The sequence below is a fragment of the Meleagris gallopavo genome, chromosome 1 (assembly GCF_000146605.3).
Source record: "Meleagris gallopavo isolate NT-WF06-2002-E0010 breed Aviagen turkey brand Nicholas breeding stock chromosome 1, Turkey_5.1, whole genome shotgun sequence".
Classification (NCBI taxonomy): Eukaryota; Metazoa; Chordata; class Aves; order Galliformes; family Phasianidae; genus Meleagris; species Meleagris gallopavo.
The window spans coordinates 9,834,997-9,851,988 of NC_015011.2; the positions used below are offsets into that span (position 1 = coordinate 9,834,997).

General features: G+C 44.9%; 1 protein-coding gene across 1 annotated transcript; it reads right to left on the bottom strand.

Moving 5' to 3' along the window:
* Window positions 1–2,557: 2,557 nt before the first annotated feature.
* On the bottom strand, window positions 2,558–16,319 carry LOC100549552 (histone H2B 5-like). The gene is made up of 2 exons (XM_010720638.3): window positions 16,124–16,319; window positions 2,558–6,689 (listed from the first exon to the last, which is right to left on the bottom strand). The coding sequence occupies exon 2, from the start codon at window positions 6,657–6,659 to the stop codon at window positions 6,279–6,281; it is 381 nt and encodes a 126-aa protein (XP_010718940.1). The 5' UTR covers window positions 6,660–6,689; window positions 16,124–16,319; the 3' UTR covers window positions 2,558–6,278.
* Window positions 16,320–16,992: the final 673 nt, after the last annotated feature.

The following is a 16,992-nucleotide window of genomic DNA, read 5'->3' on the forward strand; positions in this document are numbered from 1 at the left end:
AAAAGCAGCTGTTCCCATACCAGTTTGCTCAGCCAAGCCTCTGCTGCAAACCCCAATTCTTACTTCACCAGCACTGAGCCATACACAGTGAGCCTCAGAAAAGCTCCACAGGTCTGTGGAGATGGAGCAGCTCAATTGTCTATTTTCATCGCTGCCCACAAGAACAGGCTTCTGGGAACCCTCAAATGTTGCAGCACCCCGAAGAAACAGAAAGCCTACAAAAGGAAGATGGTAAATGGCAGCAACAGCCCCACATTGCCTTCATTTTAGTGAAACTAATGGGATGCACTTACATCTTCTTACGCTGGCCTTCCCAGGCAGTCTGGGACGAAGAGAGGAATCTGAGCGCTCATACCAACAGCACTCATTGCTCCCTAGTCTAGGGTTACATTTTCTACAGCCACCCAAACGTGCCCTGGCTGGTGGGGCAGAGTAGGAGCTGCCGCAGGGCTGGGTGCAGATGGGTGCCTGCCGAGATGCAGGAGGAGCAGCACGGCACAGCCGGGCTCCACAGACTCAGTCTGGGGTTGCTTCCAATGCTGCTCAGCCGTTGCCATTTCTTATGAACCACAAATCTTCCCATTTCTCTTACAGCTCTCGAGGAGACAGTTAAATCTGCGAGATTTGTTTTCTGAACGAATTTTGTAAGAGATTCTATAAGAGATTTCTTGGGGAAGGATTAGTCTTACAGACATTAAAAAGCAGGAAATTGTATTTTTTTTTTTCTGAGCAACTGTATTAAGGGAGAAAATGTGAAATATTTTGAGAACAGCTTTCCTTCATACGAGAAAGCAGAAGCGCTATTCCTCTCCCTTTCTCACACCATCTGTGTGTATTAACGCTAACTATTTTAGAAACAAAACATCTCTTACATCTTTCAAGCAGGCTAACAGAATCCGTATAACCACCAAGGCAAGCACAGAAGCCATGTAGAAAAGAGGAAAAGCTTTCTTTTATGCTTTCTTCTAAGCTTCAGAAGCCTAAGAAATCTGCCTGAAGCTCCCTGTAGTTCATGAGGAGTGCAAGGCAGACAATGCATGAATTTATGTAGATGTCTTTTGGTACATCCAACCCAGTATCTTGTTTCCTGCAGTTCCTGTGAGGGAATCATAGAATCATAGAATGGCCTGGTTTGAAAAGGACCTTAAAGATCATCTAGTTTCAACCCCCTGCTATGTGCAGGGTCGCCAACCACCAGACCAAGCTCCCCAGAGCCACATCCAGCCTGGCCTTGAATGCCTCCAGGGATGGGGCATCCACAACCTCCTTGGGCAACCTGTTCCAGTGCACCACCACCCTCTGAGTGAAAAACCTCCTCCTAATATCTAACCTAAATTTCCCCTGTCTCAGTTTAAAACCTTTCCCCTTTGTCCCATCACTATCCACTCTTGTAAAAAGCTGTTCCCCCTCCTGTTTACACGTTCTCTTCAAATATTGGAAGGCCACAGTGAGGTTTTATTTCCAATATCCTTCAGCAAAGGGCTCAAGAAGTGAACTACCCATGGTGTGGTCTGCTTTCACACATTTTAATCTGGTTCTCTCAGTTTCCTCTGGATCTGCAGACAGCCACAGTCATGTGGCACTTGAGTCCATCTGATGGTCTCTGCAGTTCATAACTACATAATAACTGGATAACTGAAATGTTGGCTCCGTTCTCCCAGCATCCCAGAGGAGCGTGACCATAGACTATGCTCTACCTTTTGTCACCTGGTTTGACTCTTCCCGAGGCCCAGGTATCAGTTCTGCTATAAAAATGCATTGAGAGTGCTGCTCTGCAAAGGGTTACCAGAGAGGAAATGAGCATTAGCAGCAGCATTATTTATTTCTTCGGAGACAAATACTCTGGTTCAGATCAGTTAGATAGCTATTTTTTTCTAAATGCTTCTTTTCCTGAATTATGCTGAACTTATGAGTTTGTCTTTAGAGACTCTAAATCTCTTTAGCTCTGATTTCTGTTACATAGCATAGCTGAACTCTTAGCTTGTTTCTCCATCATGTGGCATCTGAGTCTTAGCTTCCTTCTCCATCAGCAAAGCACCCTCATTTCCCAGTGCAGCGAGTGCAATATCATGCTGATGCCCAACAGATGACTGCTTCATTTGAGGGTACTTTCTGATCCCTCTTTAAAAGGAAGCTCTTTCTCTTCCGGGGGTTTTCAGATGCTTAATCCTATTCCATGCTGCTGCCTACAAACATCTCATAGTCCAAAGAAAGATGGTTTCAGTGACAGTGATCACTAGGTTGCATAAACAGAAATTCTGAATGTGTCTGGAACGCTTTTTTAGCTCAAGAATCTCAGTGCTTCTGGCTGTGTGTGAGGGTGGAAGTGTTGTCCCTGGGGACCACATGAGAGCTGTTGGACAGCACACACCACAAGAAAGAACCGTCTGCACCTGCGTGCACAGGAGCAGGAAGGGCTGACAGGTTTGGTGTAACTCATGTCCAGAGCACCAGGAGTGCTCCCTTCCATGGGACACTGCCCTGTGTTTCCAGCAGAATGAGAAACATAGGGCTTGCTTGGGGTTGTGAAAGGGCAGAAGCAAAGGCACCTGAGGGCTGCGTCTCACCTGGCTTCCAACAGGTCTGCATTTACATTTTATTTATATGTTTAACAGAAAACAGGTAATCAGCTGCAATGTATCTCATAAAACAACAGTAATATAACACAGACCATACATTATGTAACACTTATTGTCAGAAAAACTCTGTGTACACAAGCCCGCAAGATACCATGCATGGATGCAAGCACGAAAGATTGCTCCCCAGGGGCTGGTCCCAGGGAACTTCCCAAATCCTAGCAGCAGATGATTTTTATGGTTTATATCTCACTCTTCCTTTCCCTGTAAACAGTTTGCTCTGGATGTAAGATGTCAGGAGATGCTGTGGTGGGAGGAGGGCTCCGGGCTGTGCACGAGCCATGCCAAGCTTGGCTGGGTGTGGTGGGGACATAGGGGTGCCTCTGTCCTGAGGGTGGTCTCAGGTCAGGTCCACACAGGTCTCAGGTCACACACAGTGACCTCCAAGACAGGCCCTCCTCCTCTGTTTACTGCCACTCGTTTGCCATCCTTGACCAAAGATCCATCTGTCTGGAGTGTAAAGAAACCTCCAGACCATGCACGTGGCTGCTCAGTTCTTTTGTAGGTTTAGCTCTCTGTGAAGTGTGGTCTTGAAGCCCCTCTGGGGAAGCAGGGCCCTCCCTAGGACATAGATCTATTACAACTAATTTTATCTCTTAAATTGTATATAAAACCAAGTAACTCAGTGCAGTGACTAACACAGGGTTAACGTCAACGTTATGTTACTCTGTGCAGTTTCCTTTTCCAACCTTCAGTGCAGTTCCCTTTTTTAATTTTTTCATTTGGTGGCAAAATATGGGAATGTCCCACAGGTGCTTCTGTTGTTGCAGTAGGAATCAGGTGGGGTCAGCATAACTAGGCATATTATTTTCATTTTCAAATTATCTTATCATTTCCAGAGCTGAAAAAACTTTTTAACAAGCACAGACCCACAAGTATGAAGCCCTCTTTTCTGCAGAACACCTCCTAACCAGGGACCTGTACAACACGCCACACTAATGTTTAATAAATGGACAATTGCTGCTTTGATCCTTCCACTTTCAGACCATTTTCTATTGCCCTTAAGGCTCAGTCCAAGCCCATCCCAGCCAAAATAGCTCCCATTGAACTGATGTGATTGTGAGCCTGCACAGACGGCAGAGAAACAGGTTTCATTTTGTCACCTGTGCTTTGACACTACGGCCCTTGACTTCACAACTGCTTTTGACTCAGTCCCAGCTGATGGCAGCCTTGCCTCTCCCAGCTCAGCCCTTCCTTGGCTGCCGCAAGTATCTGTGTGACAGTGACAAATCAGAGCAGCCACCAGAACTGGGTTAAAATGAACCCTGCAACAGTAAGAAAAAAATAAAACTTTCATTTTAACCCGGATCAGTTCCTCAGTCCTCTCCTTCAGGTTGTCAGGGGCAAACAGAAAATGATACGAAGGGAGAGTGAGGAGCAAATTATGTGTGAAATGACAGCCTAAGCTGTAGGTGGATGGAGATGATCAGTCACAGCCACCAGGCGTTAAGCAACATAAAAACCCCCTTAAGCCTTCAAGTACTTCTGCAGTCTTAAATTGCCATTTCTCCTCTTTGAAACAGCCTTATTTCCCCTCTGCAACCCCTGCTTTCTGACTTCTGCTGGGAGAGGGGGCAGTGACGGTGGTTCAACAGTGCAGGTACGACAGTGCAGGTACTTTTTCATCTTTGGTATCTGATTTTGACTATTTAATTGGAAAACCGAAGGAAGTGCTAAGCTGTCTCTTCCAAAGTGCCATGAGGAAATGGTTGAGGTTGGCGACAGATTTCTGCTGCCAAATATTGGGAGCTGCTTGCTGCTTGCTTGCTGGAGTCTAGAGACACAGCTCGTGCTTTCTGAAAGATATCGCTAGTGATTCCTGCTGGAATTACTGTATGAAGTGTGGCTGAAAACACTCCAGTGTCCTGCCACTGAGCAAAGCACAGCAGGAGAGCCTATTTTTGGGTGTGGGGTGCTCAAACCCCAAGCTGCAGTAGGCTGCCACCTGTCCTTAGCTCCTGCACAGTGTCCACGTGGGAGCTCATGTTACTCTCAGGTTTCTGAGGCGCTCTCAGTGGCATGGCTGCAAACAGCCCCTTCCTCAGGCTAACTGGATTCTGCAACACCCTTATAAGCCAGGAAGCAACTGAATCTTCCAGACATGCAGAATTCTGCATCTCCAAAAGCAACACAACAAGAGTCCCCATCATCCTCAAAGGGCAAAGAAAAAAGATGGAGATAAAAAGTAGTGGAAAACGAGAGATGTACCACAAGACTGTTATTTAAGGATAGGAATTTGTCTTATTACTAGCAATGAATTTTGGAGAGCACCTGCATTAGTTCTGGATGCTGTGTCTTTGCTGCTCTTTTTATTTACAGAATAAATTGCAAAAAGCAATTTAGGCATGAATATTTTTGATCTGAAAGTGCTAAAGCCTACCAGAATTTTTGACTTTTTTCAGTGTTGGCTAATTTTGTGTTTTGAGTAGGAAGCTTCAACTTCACACCACTTCTACACATGCTCTTTATCTGTTACCCAGCAGTTCAGGCATGCTAAACTTGTAACTGAGACATTCCTCCACTAATCTCTATGGCTTTATGGGGATTTTATTATTGCTCACCTTACTGTAGATCTTGAGAAGGCATGGGGAATATCTGAAGTAGCTTAGAATGATTTAATTTGTGAAATACTAGTGAGATGCAGTGATATTTTAAGAGTCCCTACCTATTCACCCAGCCCTGACTTTGTTTCGCTTGCCAGCAAATGAGCGAAGCAGGGAAGGCAGGGGCTGCTCACAGCCCCTTGGACAGCACCCACTTGTCCATCGTTACAGTGAACACGGCAGAAGAGAGCACACAGGCAGAAAAAAGTCTCCAAAGAGCAGCAGCATTAGCAATGTCTTGCACACTGAAGTAGGTCTCAGAGTTGGCAAAGCAGCAGCTGGAGGAGGTAATGACCGGGTCCCATCATTGCCCTTATCTGTCCAGATGCTTTGGCACAAGCTGAGAGGCAGCTGGTGGCTCTGGCATCCTGGTGGATAAGGCCACACATGCCTGTGCACCAGCCTGCTCGCTTCTCCTCCCTCAGGAGCAGCAAGGAGGGACAGCACAGGGCATTATCACAGCGTCTTTAACAGAGGCCATTGCCAAGCAGGATCTCTGCTGGATCAGATTTTAGTCTGTGGACTGTGCCTGGTGGTTGCTGTGGCTGTTGATGTCAGCTTGACCAGTACGGGTAGGCTGTTCTGCTGTACAACAGGATGGATCCTGACTATCACAGAGTGGATACAGTGCAATCTTCTTGGTGCCCATCTTGGACGACTGTATGAAAGCAGCCAGGAAGACTTCAGAGGCAATATCTCTGGAGCAGCCAGCCATCATGGCCATCACCACACATGCATGCTTTTCAAGCACAAAGGAGAATTTGGATATGCTGCAGCCAGTCCCTTCAGATGAGATGTGAAAGCAGAGGCCTCCTCCACCAGCGTCGCCTGACGTGCAGCGTGCGGAACCCGTAGCACATCCTGAACTCATAATGAAAATAAGCCAGCATCCAGTTTGCTGCCTCATCTTCCACTAGCCAGCTCCTAATGCCCATCCCAAGTCTGTCCATCGCCATGGAGAATAGCTGTGACTTCATCCAAACCATAGCTGCCTACCTGTGCCTGTGCTCAATGGGCCCACTGGAGAAGAAGCGCTGGGCTACTTGGAGCTGGTGTACTTGGTGACGGCCTTGGTGCCCTCGGAGACGGCGTGCTTGGCCAGCTCTCCGGGCAGCAGCAGGCGCACGGCTGTCTGGATCTCCCGCGAGGTGATGGTGGAGCGCTTGTTGTAGTGCGCCAGGCGCGAGGCCTCACCCGCGATGCGCTCAAAGATGTCGTTGACAAAGGAGTTCATGATGCCCATGGCCTTGGAGGAGATGCCGGTGTCGGGGTGGACCTGCTTTAGCACCTTGTAGACGTAGATGGAGTAGCTCTCTTTCCTGCTCTTGTGTCGCTTCTTATCGCCCTTCTTCTGGGTCTTTGTCACGGCTTTCTTGGAGCCCTTTTTGGGGGCAGAAGTGGACTTTGCTGGCTCTGGCATCCTGAGAGCTCTTTTTTCTGGTTCTTGAAGCTGCTCGGAAAGAACACAAAAAAATCACATTTCATTTTTATTCTCCTATGGTATAGTTCTACTGCAAGATGCATCAGTGCCATCTCTAAATCTGAGACAACCACCCCATGACCCCATCCAAATGTTTTTGAACTGCCACTGAGAACCACGCTGGTTTGTGATTATTTTTGTGTTGTTTTCTGTTTAAATTCCCATGATCCCTTGTCAGCACTGCTGAACCCAGACCCAGCTGGCATCTGCTTATTAAAGATGGGCTGGGGATGGATATATTTCTGAGAGGAACACCAAAGTTTCAAATAAAACATTAACTGCAGCATGGATTAAATTCAGTCTTTCTGGAACATGCTGGAGACACTTGGATGATATCACTGCAGCCAACTTTTTATGAGGCTGTTTATTTTGTACAGCTACTACAAACTCCAACAGAACTTTTTGTCTGGCACGTGCACAAAAGTTTGAGAGTGCCCATATTTATGTGGCTATTGTTTTACACCACGTATTATAAAGGAACATAAAAATAACATAGTTTCAAGGTAATCAGCTGAAGCACTGGAATCTCTCAGCATGAAATTTAGTAAAAATATAAAGAATTAGAGAAGCTCAGAGGAGATGTCAGGAATCATGAGACGAGAAGCAGGAATGCAGATAGAAGGAAACAAAATGCTTTTGGGCTACAAGTTGATTAAGGCAATCTTCACAAACTGAAATAATTTCTGGCTATTTGGGGCTTTCTGCTTTGTGGGGAGCAGACCTCTGTTGGCCAGCCTGCGTCAAAGATGCTGGATTCTCTCTCTGAGTTTTAATTCATTCCGCCACAACTTGCAGAGCCTTGACCTTTAGCTGCCTGTTGTCGTCAAGGAGTGCTGTAACAAAAAGGCGGTATGTAAACAGGTCATAAAAGTGGATACCTCCTCTACACTACAAATTTACATGTGTTTTATTGTGGGTCAAGGGAATAGCTGTGCTGCAGCCTGGTCTCTTATTACAAAGGGTTTTGTGTTTGAGTGCTCCCTTGGAAGACAAATCTGCAGGCTCTGGATGCTGGAGGATCAGCTTCCAGCATCGCCCCAGGGCTTGGGCTTTCATGGCTCTGCAGTCTCCTGCCTCCTGCTGAGGCTGCACCTCCCTCAAAGACAACCTATGAATGCCAGTCAGTTGACCAAGAGAGACAAGAAAAAAAAAAGGAGAATCAAGGCTGATGTCACATGTGGATATCATAGAATAGCTTGGGCTGGAAGCAACCTTAAAGACCATCTATTTCCACTCTGTGGGCGGGGACACCTCCCGCCAGACCAGGTCACTCAAACACGTAGAAGGATGTGGGGTAACCAGGCATGCCCATCCAGAACAACTTCTTACCTTTCTATAAAACCTCCAAAGATTTTCACCAATCTATCTGCTTGATTCTTCCACCCTTCTAAATTCCTTTCTGGTGCTTTTCTCAGTGAAGTGAGTTGGATTGGTAAATTCTAGATTGACCCAAAATACAGAATGCACCTCTAAACTCTGACACCTGTTCACTCAGATGCTGTTTTCCTCCTTTGGTGACAACAACATTTTTATTCCTTTCTTCCTCTACTTGAGAACCAACATCAAGAGAAGAAACCCCCTACTGTTCTTGTTTGCAGACTTGAAGATAAGTCTTTTCAAGGGAAAGGCATTTTTCCAAGACAAGAAATAATTGTGTCCTTTCTTCATTTTCTCTTGAGCTAATTCCCTAACTGAAAAAAAACTGCAACTGAAAAATGGACGTGACTGTTTCTTATGCTTACAGGACAGTTCTAGCTGTTTGACTCACTGAAGCCCTTGGGTAGTGCAGCCAGGATCTCAGTTTTCTCCCATTTATAGCTGTGATGAGGGGAGTAAAGATGCTAAAGTTCAGAGATTAGCACAAATGCTTCAGTGTCCTTGCTCTTCCCCACCTATTTCTTTGTAACATACAGTTTAACAGCTAAATAATACCTTCTCTGGGAACTGGCTGCCTGCCTTCCAGTTTGCTGGGACGATGCCCAGTACAAAGGGCCTGATTGAGGTTGCTAAGTGCTAAATAAATCATGTCAATAATGGCCCACAGTACCACCTAGAACTCTGGTGACACCGCTATTTTTCTGCCACACAGACAGATACTGCCTTGGTACAGAAGTGAAATTAGTGGGATTATCCCCAAGGCATCCATGAGGATGCTCTGCAGAGCAAATATTACCTACCTTAGGAAAAAAAAACAACGATCACATTTTTTTCCTTTCTTAGGAAAAGAAAAAAGAACAAAAAGAAAACCTGAAGAGACCAACATTTATTATTTTGCATTTAGAAGCATTGACACGATGTCTAACTTTTTTATATGGAATGTGGCTGACCCCTTGATTGGAGAGGCTGTGGGGTCTCCACCCTTGGGGACACACAGAACCCAACTGGATCCAGTCCTGGGCAGCCAGCAGCAGCTGGTCCTGGTGGAACTGCTCTAGACAATCTCCAAAAGTGCCTCCAGCCTCAGCCATTCTGTGGCTGTTGGAGACTGAAGCTAGGTACCTAGAACAGGCTTTAGAAGTTGTGCTCCCCCAGATGGCCATTTCCCATGGGACGCTGCAGCTAACAGCACCCCTACAAGCACTCCTGGTGAGGGGTGACGACACTGGTCTCCAGGCATTCCAGGTCTTTGGGAAGCAAGATATGGCCATGCAAGAAGAGGCACTTGGAATCATCAAAGTGAGATTTAAAAGGATTCAGGCTTCTGAGAAAAATCTTCTGGAATGTTTTTCCTTTACTTTCTATGCTGTGAGTCAATCAGTTACCATTGTTGGCATTTGTTTCCCTTCCTCAAAAAAAACAAAATCACTGCAGTATTTCTTCCAGCAGTCCTAAGCTGTAAGCAGCAGCCTGCCCGCTGCTAGGGAGCAGAGTGTAGGAAGTGACAGATACACCTTTGCCTCAACACCCCTTTCCTCAGCATCATTAAAAGGAAAAAGAGTTGAAAACATATTCAAAGATATGAATCACTGCAGCCTCTCTGATCTGAAGAGTCTTGCTGAGAAATCCCATGTGAAGCCCAGTACTGCCTGCATCTTTCCTATGCCTGATACACTGATAGCCAGACTGGCAGAGAAGCTCCCTCAGCATTTCTTTCTTATTTCTAGGGTTGCTGCTGTAAAATCAGCACCAAGTTAGTACCAGTGGTGTGCAGGGATGACAAGGGCTGGACCATTCTTTGGCCTTTCGGACCACTCCTCATGCAGAGATGGAAATGGTACTCACATTTTTCCTCCTTTTCTCTCACAGAATCTGTCCTTGCTGAGATGAGCTCTGTGGCATCTGTTGTAAACCCTCACGCCCACCGCACTGCTCCCTTGCTGTAATTTACTAACAGCCACAAGGACTACATTTCTGTTATGGTACTTTGTTCTTGGGATGTTTTGATGAAAAAAAAAAAAAGAATATTTGTAGGAAAAACTGAAGCTCTCATCTTTCTGACATCTGATACTCTTTTGATATTTGGTGATCCTCTGATGATCTATTTTAATCCTTGTTCTAATAAGTGAGAGCCAAGAAAATCCTGCTCTTTACTCTGCCCCTTACATACAAAAGTTTTCTTAGTTCTGGTCAATTATTGTCTCTTTTTTAGTTTCTCTCATGATATAAAATCAAGAAAACTCAGCTTTAATCCCACACATCAAGAAACCTGAAATTTGCTACTGCTGTTGGTTTTACTCTCAAACACAAAGAATGGCAACAAATTTCAGAATGTTCTGCAGAAAAGGTTTCTTAAATGGCTTCATCTGCTCAAAAATGTTTGTATGAGTGCAGATAGATCTGTCTTAACTCCAAATGCAGTTAACAAGTTACCAGATGTCAGCAAATTATTGTTATTGGAGCGCATTTCTGCAAAGGGCAGATCCCCTCCCTTTTATAATGGATTGCAATGTACCTCACAGTTATTAAACGAGAACCCTCTCATCCAGCATATGTCGTTAAGAGTGATAGCTGAGAAAACAGGCAAGAAGCTTATGGTTATTTGGTAGCAAGCTTTGCCTAGGTAGTAAAACAGATCAGAAGTGTGATGAGTCATGGTGAGATGTTGGTGACGCTTCCTCATGTGTAAAAACTGGTAATCATGTTTTGGACTGGGAAGAATTTTTCTCCTAGCATGTTGTGTGGCATGTGACGATGAGGTAATACTTGCTTTCTTCTGAAGTAATGAGGAAAACAGTTTCCTAGAATAAGGTAGACTAATCTGAGCTGATTTTTTTCCAAAGGTGGAGGGCCAAAGAGCTGATTTCAGGATTCCCACATCAATTATAGTGCCCCATCCCCAATCCCACATGCTCTGCTGTGTTTTATTTGGTTGTTCCTGTAAAGTAATCATTTAAGTGGTTAAATGTTCAATCTAAATTTAGATTCATGGTTACATATTGGACCATGAAAATCTGTTAAAATTGAAGATGTCTCCCTCCTCCATCATATTTAAAGAAATGCTACCGCTCACTCCCACACACAGGTGCACTACGTTCAAAGTGACCCACAGCTTTAGAAGAAACACAAGCAGAGTAACAAAGATAGATACACTGGCATCCTAACCCTGCAACTGCTCCTTATCATTGCTTGTGGTAACACATTACCTGGGACCTCCATCCAGGAATCTCCTTACAGTAACCTATGCTTTTTGCCTTTCTCTGCAGGCGTTTTCATTTACAATTTTAGAAAACACATTTCTGAACACCAGAAACAGCTGTAATTTCTTGTGCTACCTCTATTGAAGCTGCAATTACTTCTCAGGACTGTGGGAGCATCAGTCAGAGATGCTTATACACCAAGTATAGAGCAGGACCATAGATCAGAGCTGTCTGCAGGGAACATATACTGAATTTCTAAAGAAAAGAAAATCTTATTCTTGAACCAAGCAGAGCAGCAGAGAGACACAGGACTGCAAGAAGAATGGCTGTCAGGAAGTTAAATATTGCTGTTGTTACTCTGAGAGTGCCTGAAGTCAGTGGGGGTTTAACCTGGGTCTGAAACCACACGTACAATATTTAGAGATGCTCAGCACCAGCAGACAGCATTGATTTCCACTGGAATGCTGGAGGTTCCGTACTTAGCAAAAATCAGACTCTGTGTTTTATCAGGGTTTTGTTGCTGCAAATAAATATGTGGGTATTTAAAAAAGCTATTTAATGTGACTTTTATCTGCTCTTCAGAAGATCACTTGATAGCTACCTGCTTTGGCATCTCTCCATTCTACACTCTTGAAAATAGGTCCTAACAAATGCAAAAAGGAGAAATTATATTTTTGATAGATCAATACCCTCTAAAAGTTTACAGGAGTATATCTTGTACTGTAATCTGCTACAATTATGCTCCAGTCAGCTTTCCCATAAAGAGCCATGGTTTAAGATAAGTGTATATTATCACAACCATCCTCCACACACTCAGTACTAGAACCGTCCAACAGAGAACACAACCAGGCTCACCTTCATCCCATGTTTTTATCAACAAGTCAAAACATTAACACAACATAAACTTCAGCACAAGCATCCTTTACAAGTTTCATAGTTACTGGGATTTGCTTCTTCTTCCACAAATCCTTTCCGTAAGCAACAGCCACGTGAGTGACTGCAGGAGCTAGGGGAGAACCAATGCAGATGTATGAGGCACCTCTTTCTCCTGCATCACCCATTGCCAGGTGTCAGGAGGTTTGTGTGACCTTCTCCATTCCTACAGATAACCCACGTAGCAGAAAGACACTAGAGCAGGGATCATACTCCAAAATGTTTACTGACTGAGAATAAAATGTAAAATCATGCAGAAGTGGAAAGCTATGTTCCCACCTATGTTCAGACCAAGTCATGAAAGTTTTAAGAATGGTGGGCACATCAAAACAAAAGTATTGCCATGAGTCTCCTCTGGCACAGATGAAACCTTTTCGTGAACTTCCTGTGCCATGTATACAAACAAGTCTAAGCTCAACAGAAAGCAAGTATCACAAACTCTCCATGTGCAGAGATACAGCTGAGCAAGGGTGTGCTTTGCGCAGCTGTAATCAATTGTGACCCACATTCTTTCCAAATGAGAGTCTCCAAGTTCAATTATAGTCCTGCAGTTACTGTGCCTGCACCTCCACATTTCTGCATTTCCTGAAAATGATTGAAAAAATAATATTGGAAAGCATGCAATTAATGAAAAAGTCAGGAATATGTGAAAGCTGCTTTATCATCAATGCAAAACACGGGAGCCCAAGAGTGCAATGTGCAAATGCAGACATCGTGCATTGAATCTGTAAACCAATCGAGTACATTTGAAAGTGGTATGGCAAGCCACAAGCTACACATGTCAGATTTCATTCTTGCAAGGTACTCAAAATACTGCTATGTGTATATTAATAACAAATTGGGCAATTTACAGCAATTTCACTGTAAAAGGAAGATGTATGACTGTCACTGCAGGGAAGGGAAGACTAGCATCCTTCCCCAGAGCTCCCAGCAGGCAGGAACAGACCAGCAACACAGCCCAAGGCTGCTGACACCTTTCTGCTGCAACCAGCAGATCACATTACCGCAGCTCAGAGTCGTTGAGCATTGGAGGTCACAGCTGCAGGGACAGGGACAGCCTCTCCTAGGGCAGGGGATGAGGAGAGCATGGCTTGCACAGTGCAGCAAACGGCATTCAGAGGGAGCTGGCTGCTCTCCAGGAACAGAGCAGGGTGAAAATGAAGGATGAAAGAACTGTTGAAGTTAAACCCTGCAATAAGAACTGACCATAAACTGTTTCAAAATGTTCACAAATAATTGCATGCTGGAGATATAGAAAACATTACCTGAAAGTGGTGTAAGATGGAGGGAGAAGAGAGGAGAAATTAAGAAGTCTGTAGCTTAGAATCATATCATAGAATCACAGAATTGCCTGGGTTGAAAAGGCCCACAGTGATCATCTAGTTTCAACCCCCCTGCTATGTGCAGAGTTGCCAACCACCAGACCAGGCTCCCCAGAGCCACATCCAGCCTGGCCCTGAATGCCTCCAGGGATGGGGCATCCACAACCTCCTTGGGCAACCTGTTCCAGTGTGTCACCACTCCCTGTGTGAAAAACTTCCTCCTAATATCTAACCTAAATCTCCCCTGTCTCAGTTTAAAACCATTCCCCCTTGTCCTATCACTGTCAACCCATGTTGATAGTTCAAATCTGATTTTTTTGGAAAGGATCCGTAGGAGATGGCTCTGACAATAGCAAGCAGCTACTCTGCATTAACCAAGCAATTTCCTTCTGCTCCATACTGCCCAGCTACTGAGCTGCCATCAAAAGGCAGAGAAGCCTTTCACCTTGCTTTCTTCTTTCTTTATTATTTTCGTTATTGTCCCTTCCTCCTTTCTTTCCCACCCACTATAGGGGCCCAGAGTTTCGGAGGAAACCACTTGTTCCCATTCAACACATGATATGGGTACCAAGGCTGACACTCTGCTTTGACTGAGCAGCCATGGGGCCAAAGAGCTTGCACTTCCCCAGAAAGACTGGAAAAATGCATTTGAGGTCAGTTCACACCCAAATTCCACACTCCACAGCCTGCCTGCAAATGGAGTTCTAGTGGTGTTTTAATCCAGCTCAAACACTGAGACTAGCATCATTGTCAAAGGGAGTACACGTGCTAGCCACTACCAGCTGAAAAAAGCAATCACCCTCCAAAGAAATCAAAGCATAATTAGGGATAAGTCAATATTTACATCAGGCTGGAGCACAAAGAGCTCCCTGCTGCAGACTTGGTGACAACCACTAGACCAGCACTGAAGAGAAGAAGGCTGGTGGACAAAGTGACAGCCCCAAATGCCAGCGGTCCTTGCTGGTAGGTAGCAATTAGAATGCCTAAAGGTAAGACTTGCTTTTCAAAACACAAAAGGGTTGACAAGCACAGTCGGTGTAAAATGTCACATTATCTGTACCACACTGTTATTTTTAGCCATCCATGGCTTCATCCTCCTACGCTCATTTTCCTCGAGGCTCCCACACCTTCAGTTTCCTAAGCTGTTTCTCCCCAAGATGAGGTGCTCGCCCCTTGCTCTGCCTCCTCACTGCTGCTGCCCCTCTCAGCACTCACCCCACAGAGCTCACTGATGTCCTAGATCCAGGAGTCACATGCTTATGGAGTCTGCCCAAGCCCTTATCTTGCCCTCATTGTTTAGCAGGCTGGGCTGAGGACCCACAGGCACACAGAAGAACAGAACAGAGGAATTAATTCTGGTGTGGGAGAGGACAGGAAGGGTGGGACAGCTGCAGCATTCCTATCTCCAGGACAGAGCTCCTGTATTTACAGTGCGTTTAAGACGCAGACTCATCAAGAACGGAACTAAACCTATTTATACTGGGGGACGGCAGATGGTTCACTCCCCATGGGATACTCTGGTGTTCCCTGTCCCAGGATGCTGACTCCTGCCCTGCAGCATCCCACATGATTCCTGAGCATTTTTCTGGTTCCAGAGAGGTCAAGGTAGCAACCCTCCCTCTCTGCTGATGTTTTAGCAACATCCTTACCCTTTCTTCAGCCATGTTTCTCAACTGTTCTCTCTTTTTAGTATCCTGTTTCTTGATTCTGGCTGAGACAGAGGAATACGGAGACTCATATGAAATTCTTTTTCTGGCCCATTAGCCAGAAAAATGGATCATCAGATGTTTTTTTTCTTTTTGAGAATCACCGAGATTCTTCTTTAAGCGTTAAATTTCAGAGTGGTCTCAACTCATTCCTTCTCTGGCTTCCTGTACCTCATAACAGAAATTTCTTTAGCAGAAATATCATGTTTTCTGCTCAAGCTTCCTCTCATCTTCTACAGCAATTCATATCCTCTATGCAATACGGAGTAACCTTGCTGAAGGTCCATTTTCATTTCCCCCATCCCTTCTTTCATTGCCTCCTGCACAGACATTTATTGTATTGCCATTTTTGCTTTTTTGTTCTTATTCCTATCCATACGCCTTCATTTGTGCAGTATTTTCTGCTTGACAAATACCAGCCTACTACATATAATCTCTTTACCCGCAAGTGAAAGAGCTATATAGGTTACATAAACAGGTTATAAAGAGCGATTTGATGTGCCCTAAAGCATGCCCATTTTTCCTAACTTTTGCTTTTGGTCTGATACGAACACTGTCTTTGCTGTCAAAACAAAAAATCCTTCATCACCATGGCTGCAACCCCACTGTTTCTTCTTCCTGCAGGGGAAGGATCTTCACCCACTGACCCACCTTGCCTCTCCAGATGGCACATCTTGTGGTAGAGATGAGTCCTCTGCAAATGTAACCCCTTCCTGGTCTTGAAGTAGACCCAAGTACACTGCCAGCATTTAACAGTGAGCACAGAAAACCTCTTCAGAATGGACCACCTGAGTATTTTTGCTGAATTCAGGAAAAAACACCTATTTTAACAAGTTTTTAGGATGGTCTGAAAGATAAATAATTACCCCTGACAGATCGCATCTTCAGGAAGGTCGGTGAAATAATATGACAAGAGTGGTGATTAACTCTCGCCACAAAGGGAAATGTTGAGCTGATGTAGGTGGCACACAAAATCCCCCACTCCCTTTATGAGTCAGGTAAGCTGCCAGGAGGCGAAGGTGGGATCCGTGGGATGGAGCTCTGTTTGCCCCAGCCACTCAGCAGTATTCTTTTTGAAAGACAAAAAATATATATAGTTTAATTATTAAATCAGATTTTTCAAAATTAAGTTTGATTTAAATAGCAAAATCTAACACTTGCCCTCAATCTCCAACGATGCTGTTTGCAGTGATAGGAAAGGAGAAATATTACTAAACAACTCCACCCCCTGAGGTTAAAATAGCATTTTTGGGTAATGCATCTATTCTTCTGCCTCCCACCCACACCTGTAATCCTGCAGTCACACTGCTTCTCTCTCTCTGGCTTCAGAAAAAAAGAGAAGCAGGCAAGCCAGGATCCCAGCCCCACACAGAACTTGGCCCTAAAGAGGAAAAAACACTTCTCTCACAATGGCTGCAGAGTGGTTTAACAAATGCATAAAACAAGGCAACTGGGGGAGGGAAAGGAAAAGCATTTTTTGGTCCTATTTTGGATCAGACTAGGATTCAAAAGATAATTTAAATCATCGAATATCCCGAGTTGGAAGGGACCCATGAGTATAATTGAGTCCCACCCTTGGCTCCACAAAGGACCATCCCCAAAATCAGCTCCTATGTCTGAGAACGCTATCCAAACGCACCTTGAACTCCAGCAGCTCGGAGCCGTGCCCACCGCCCTATTAGTGAACAACCTTTTCCTAATCCCCACCCCACCCCTCCCCTGCCACAGCTCCATC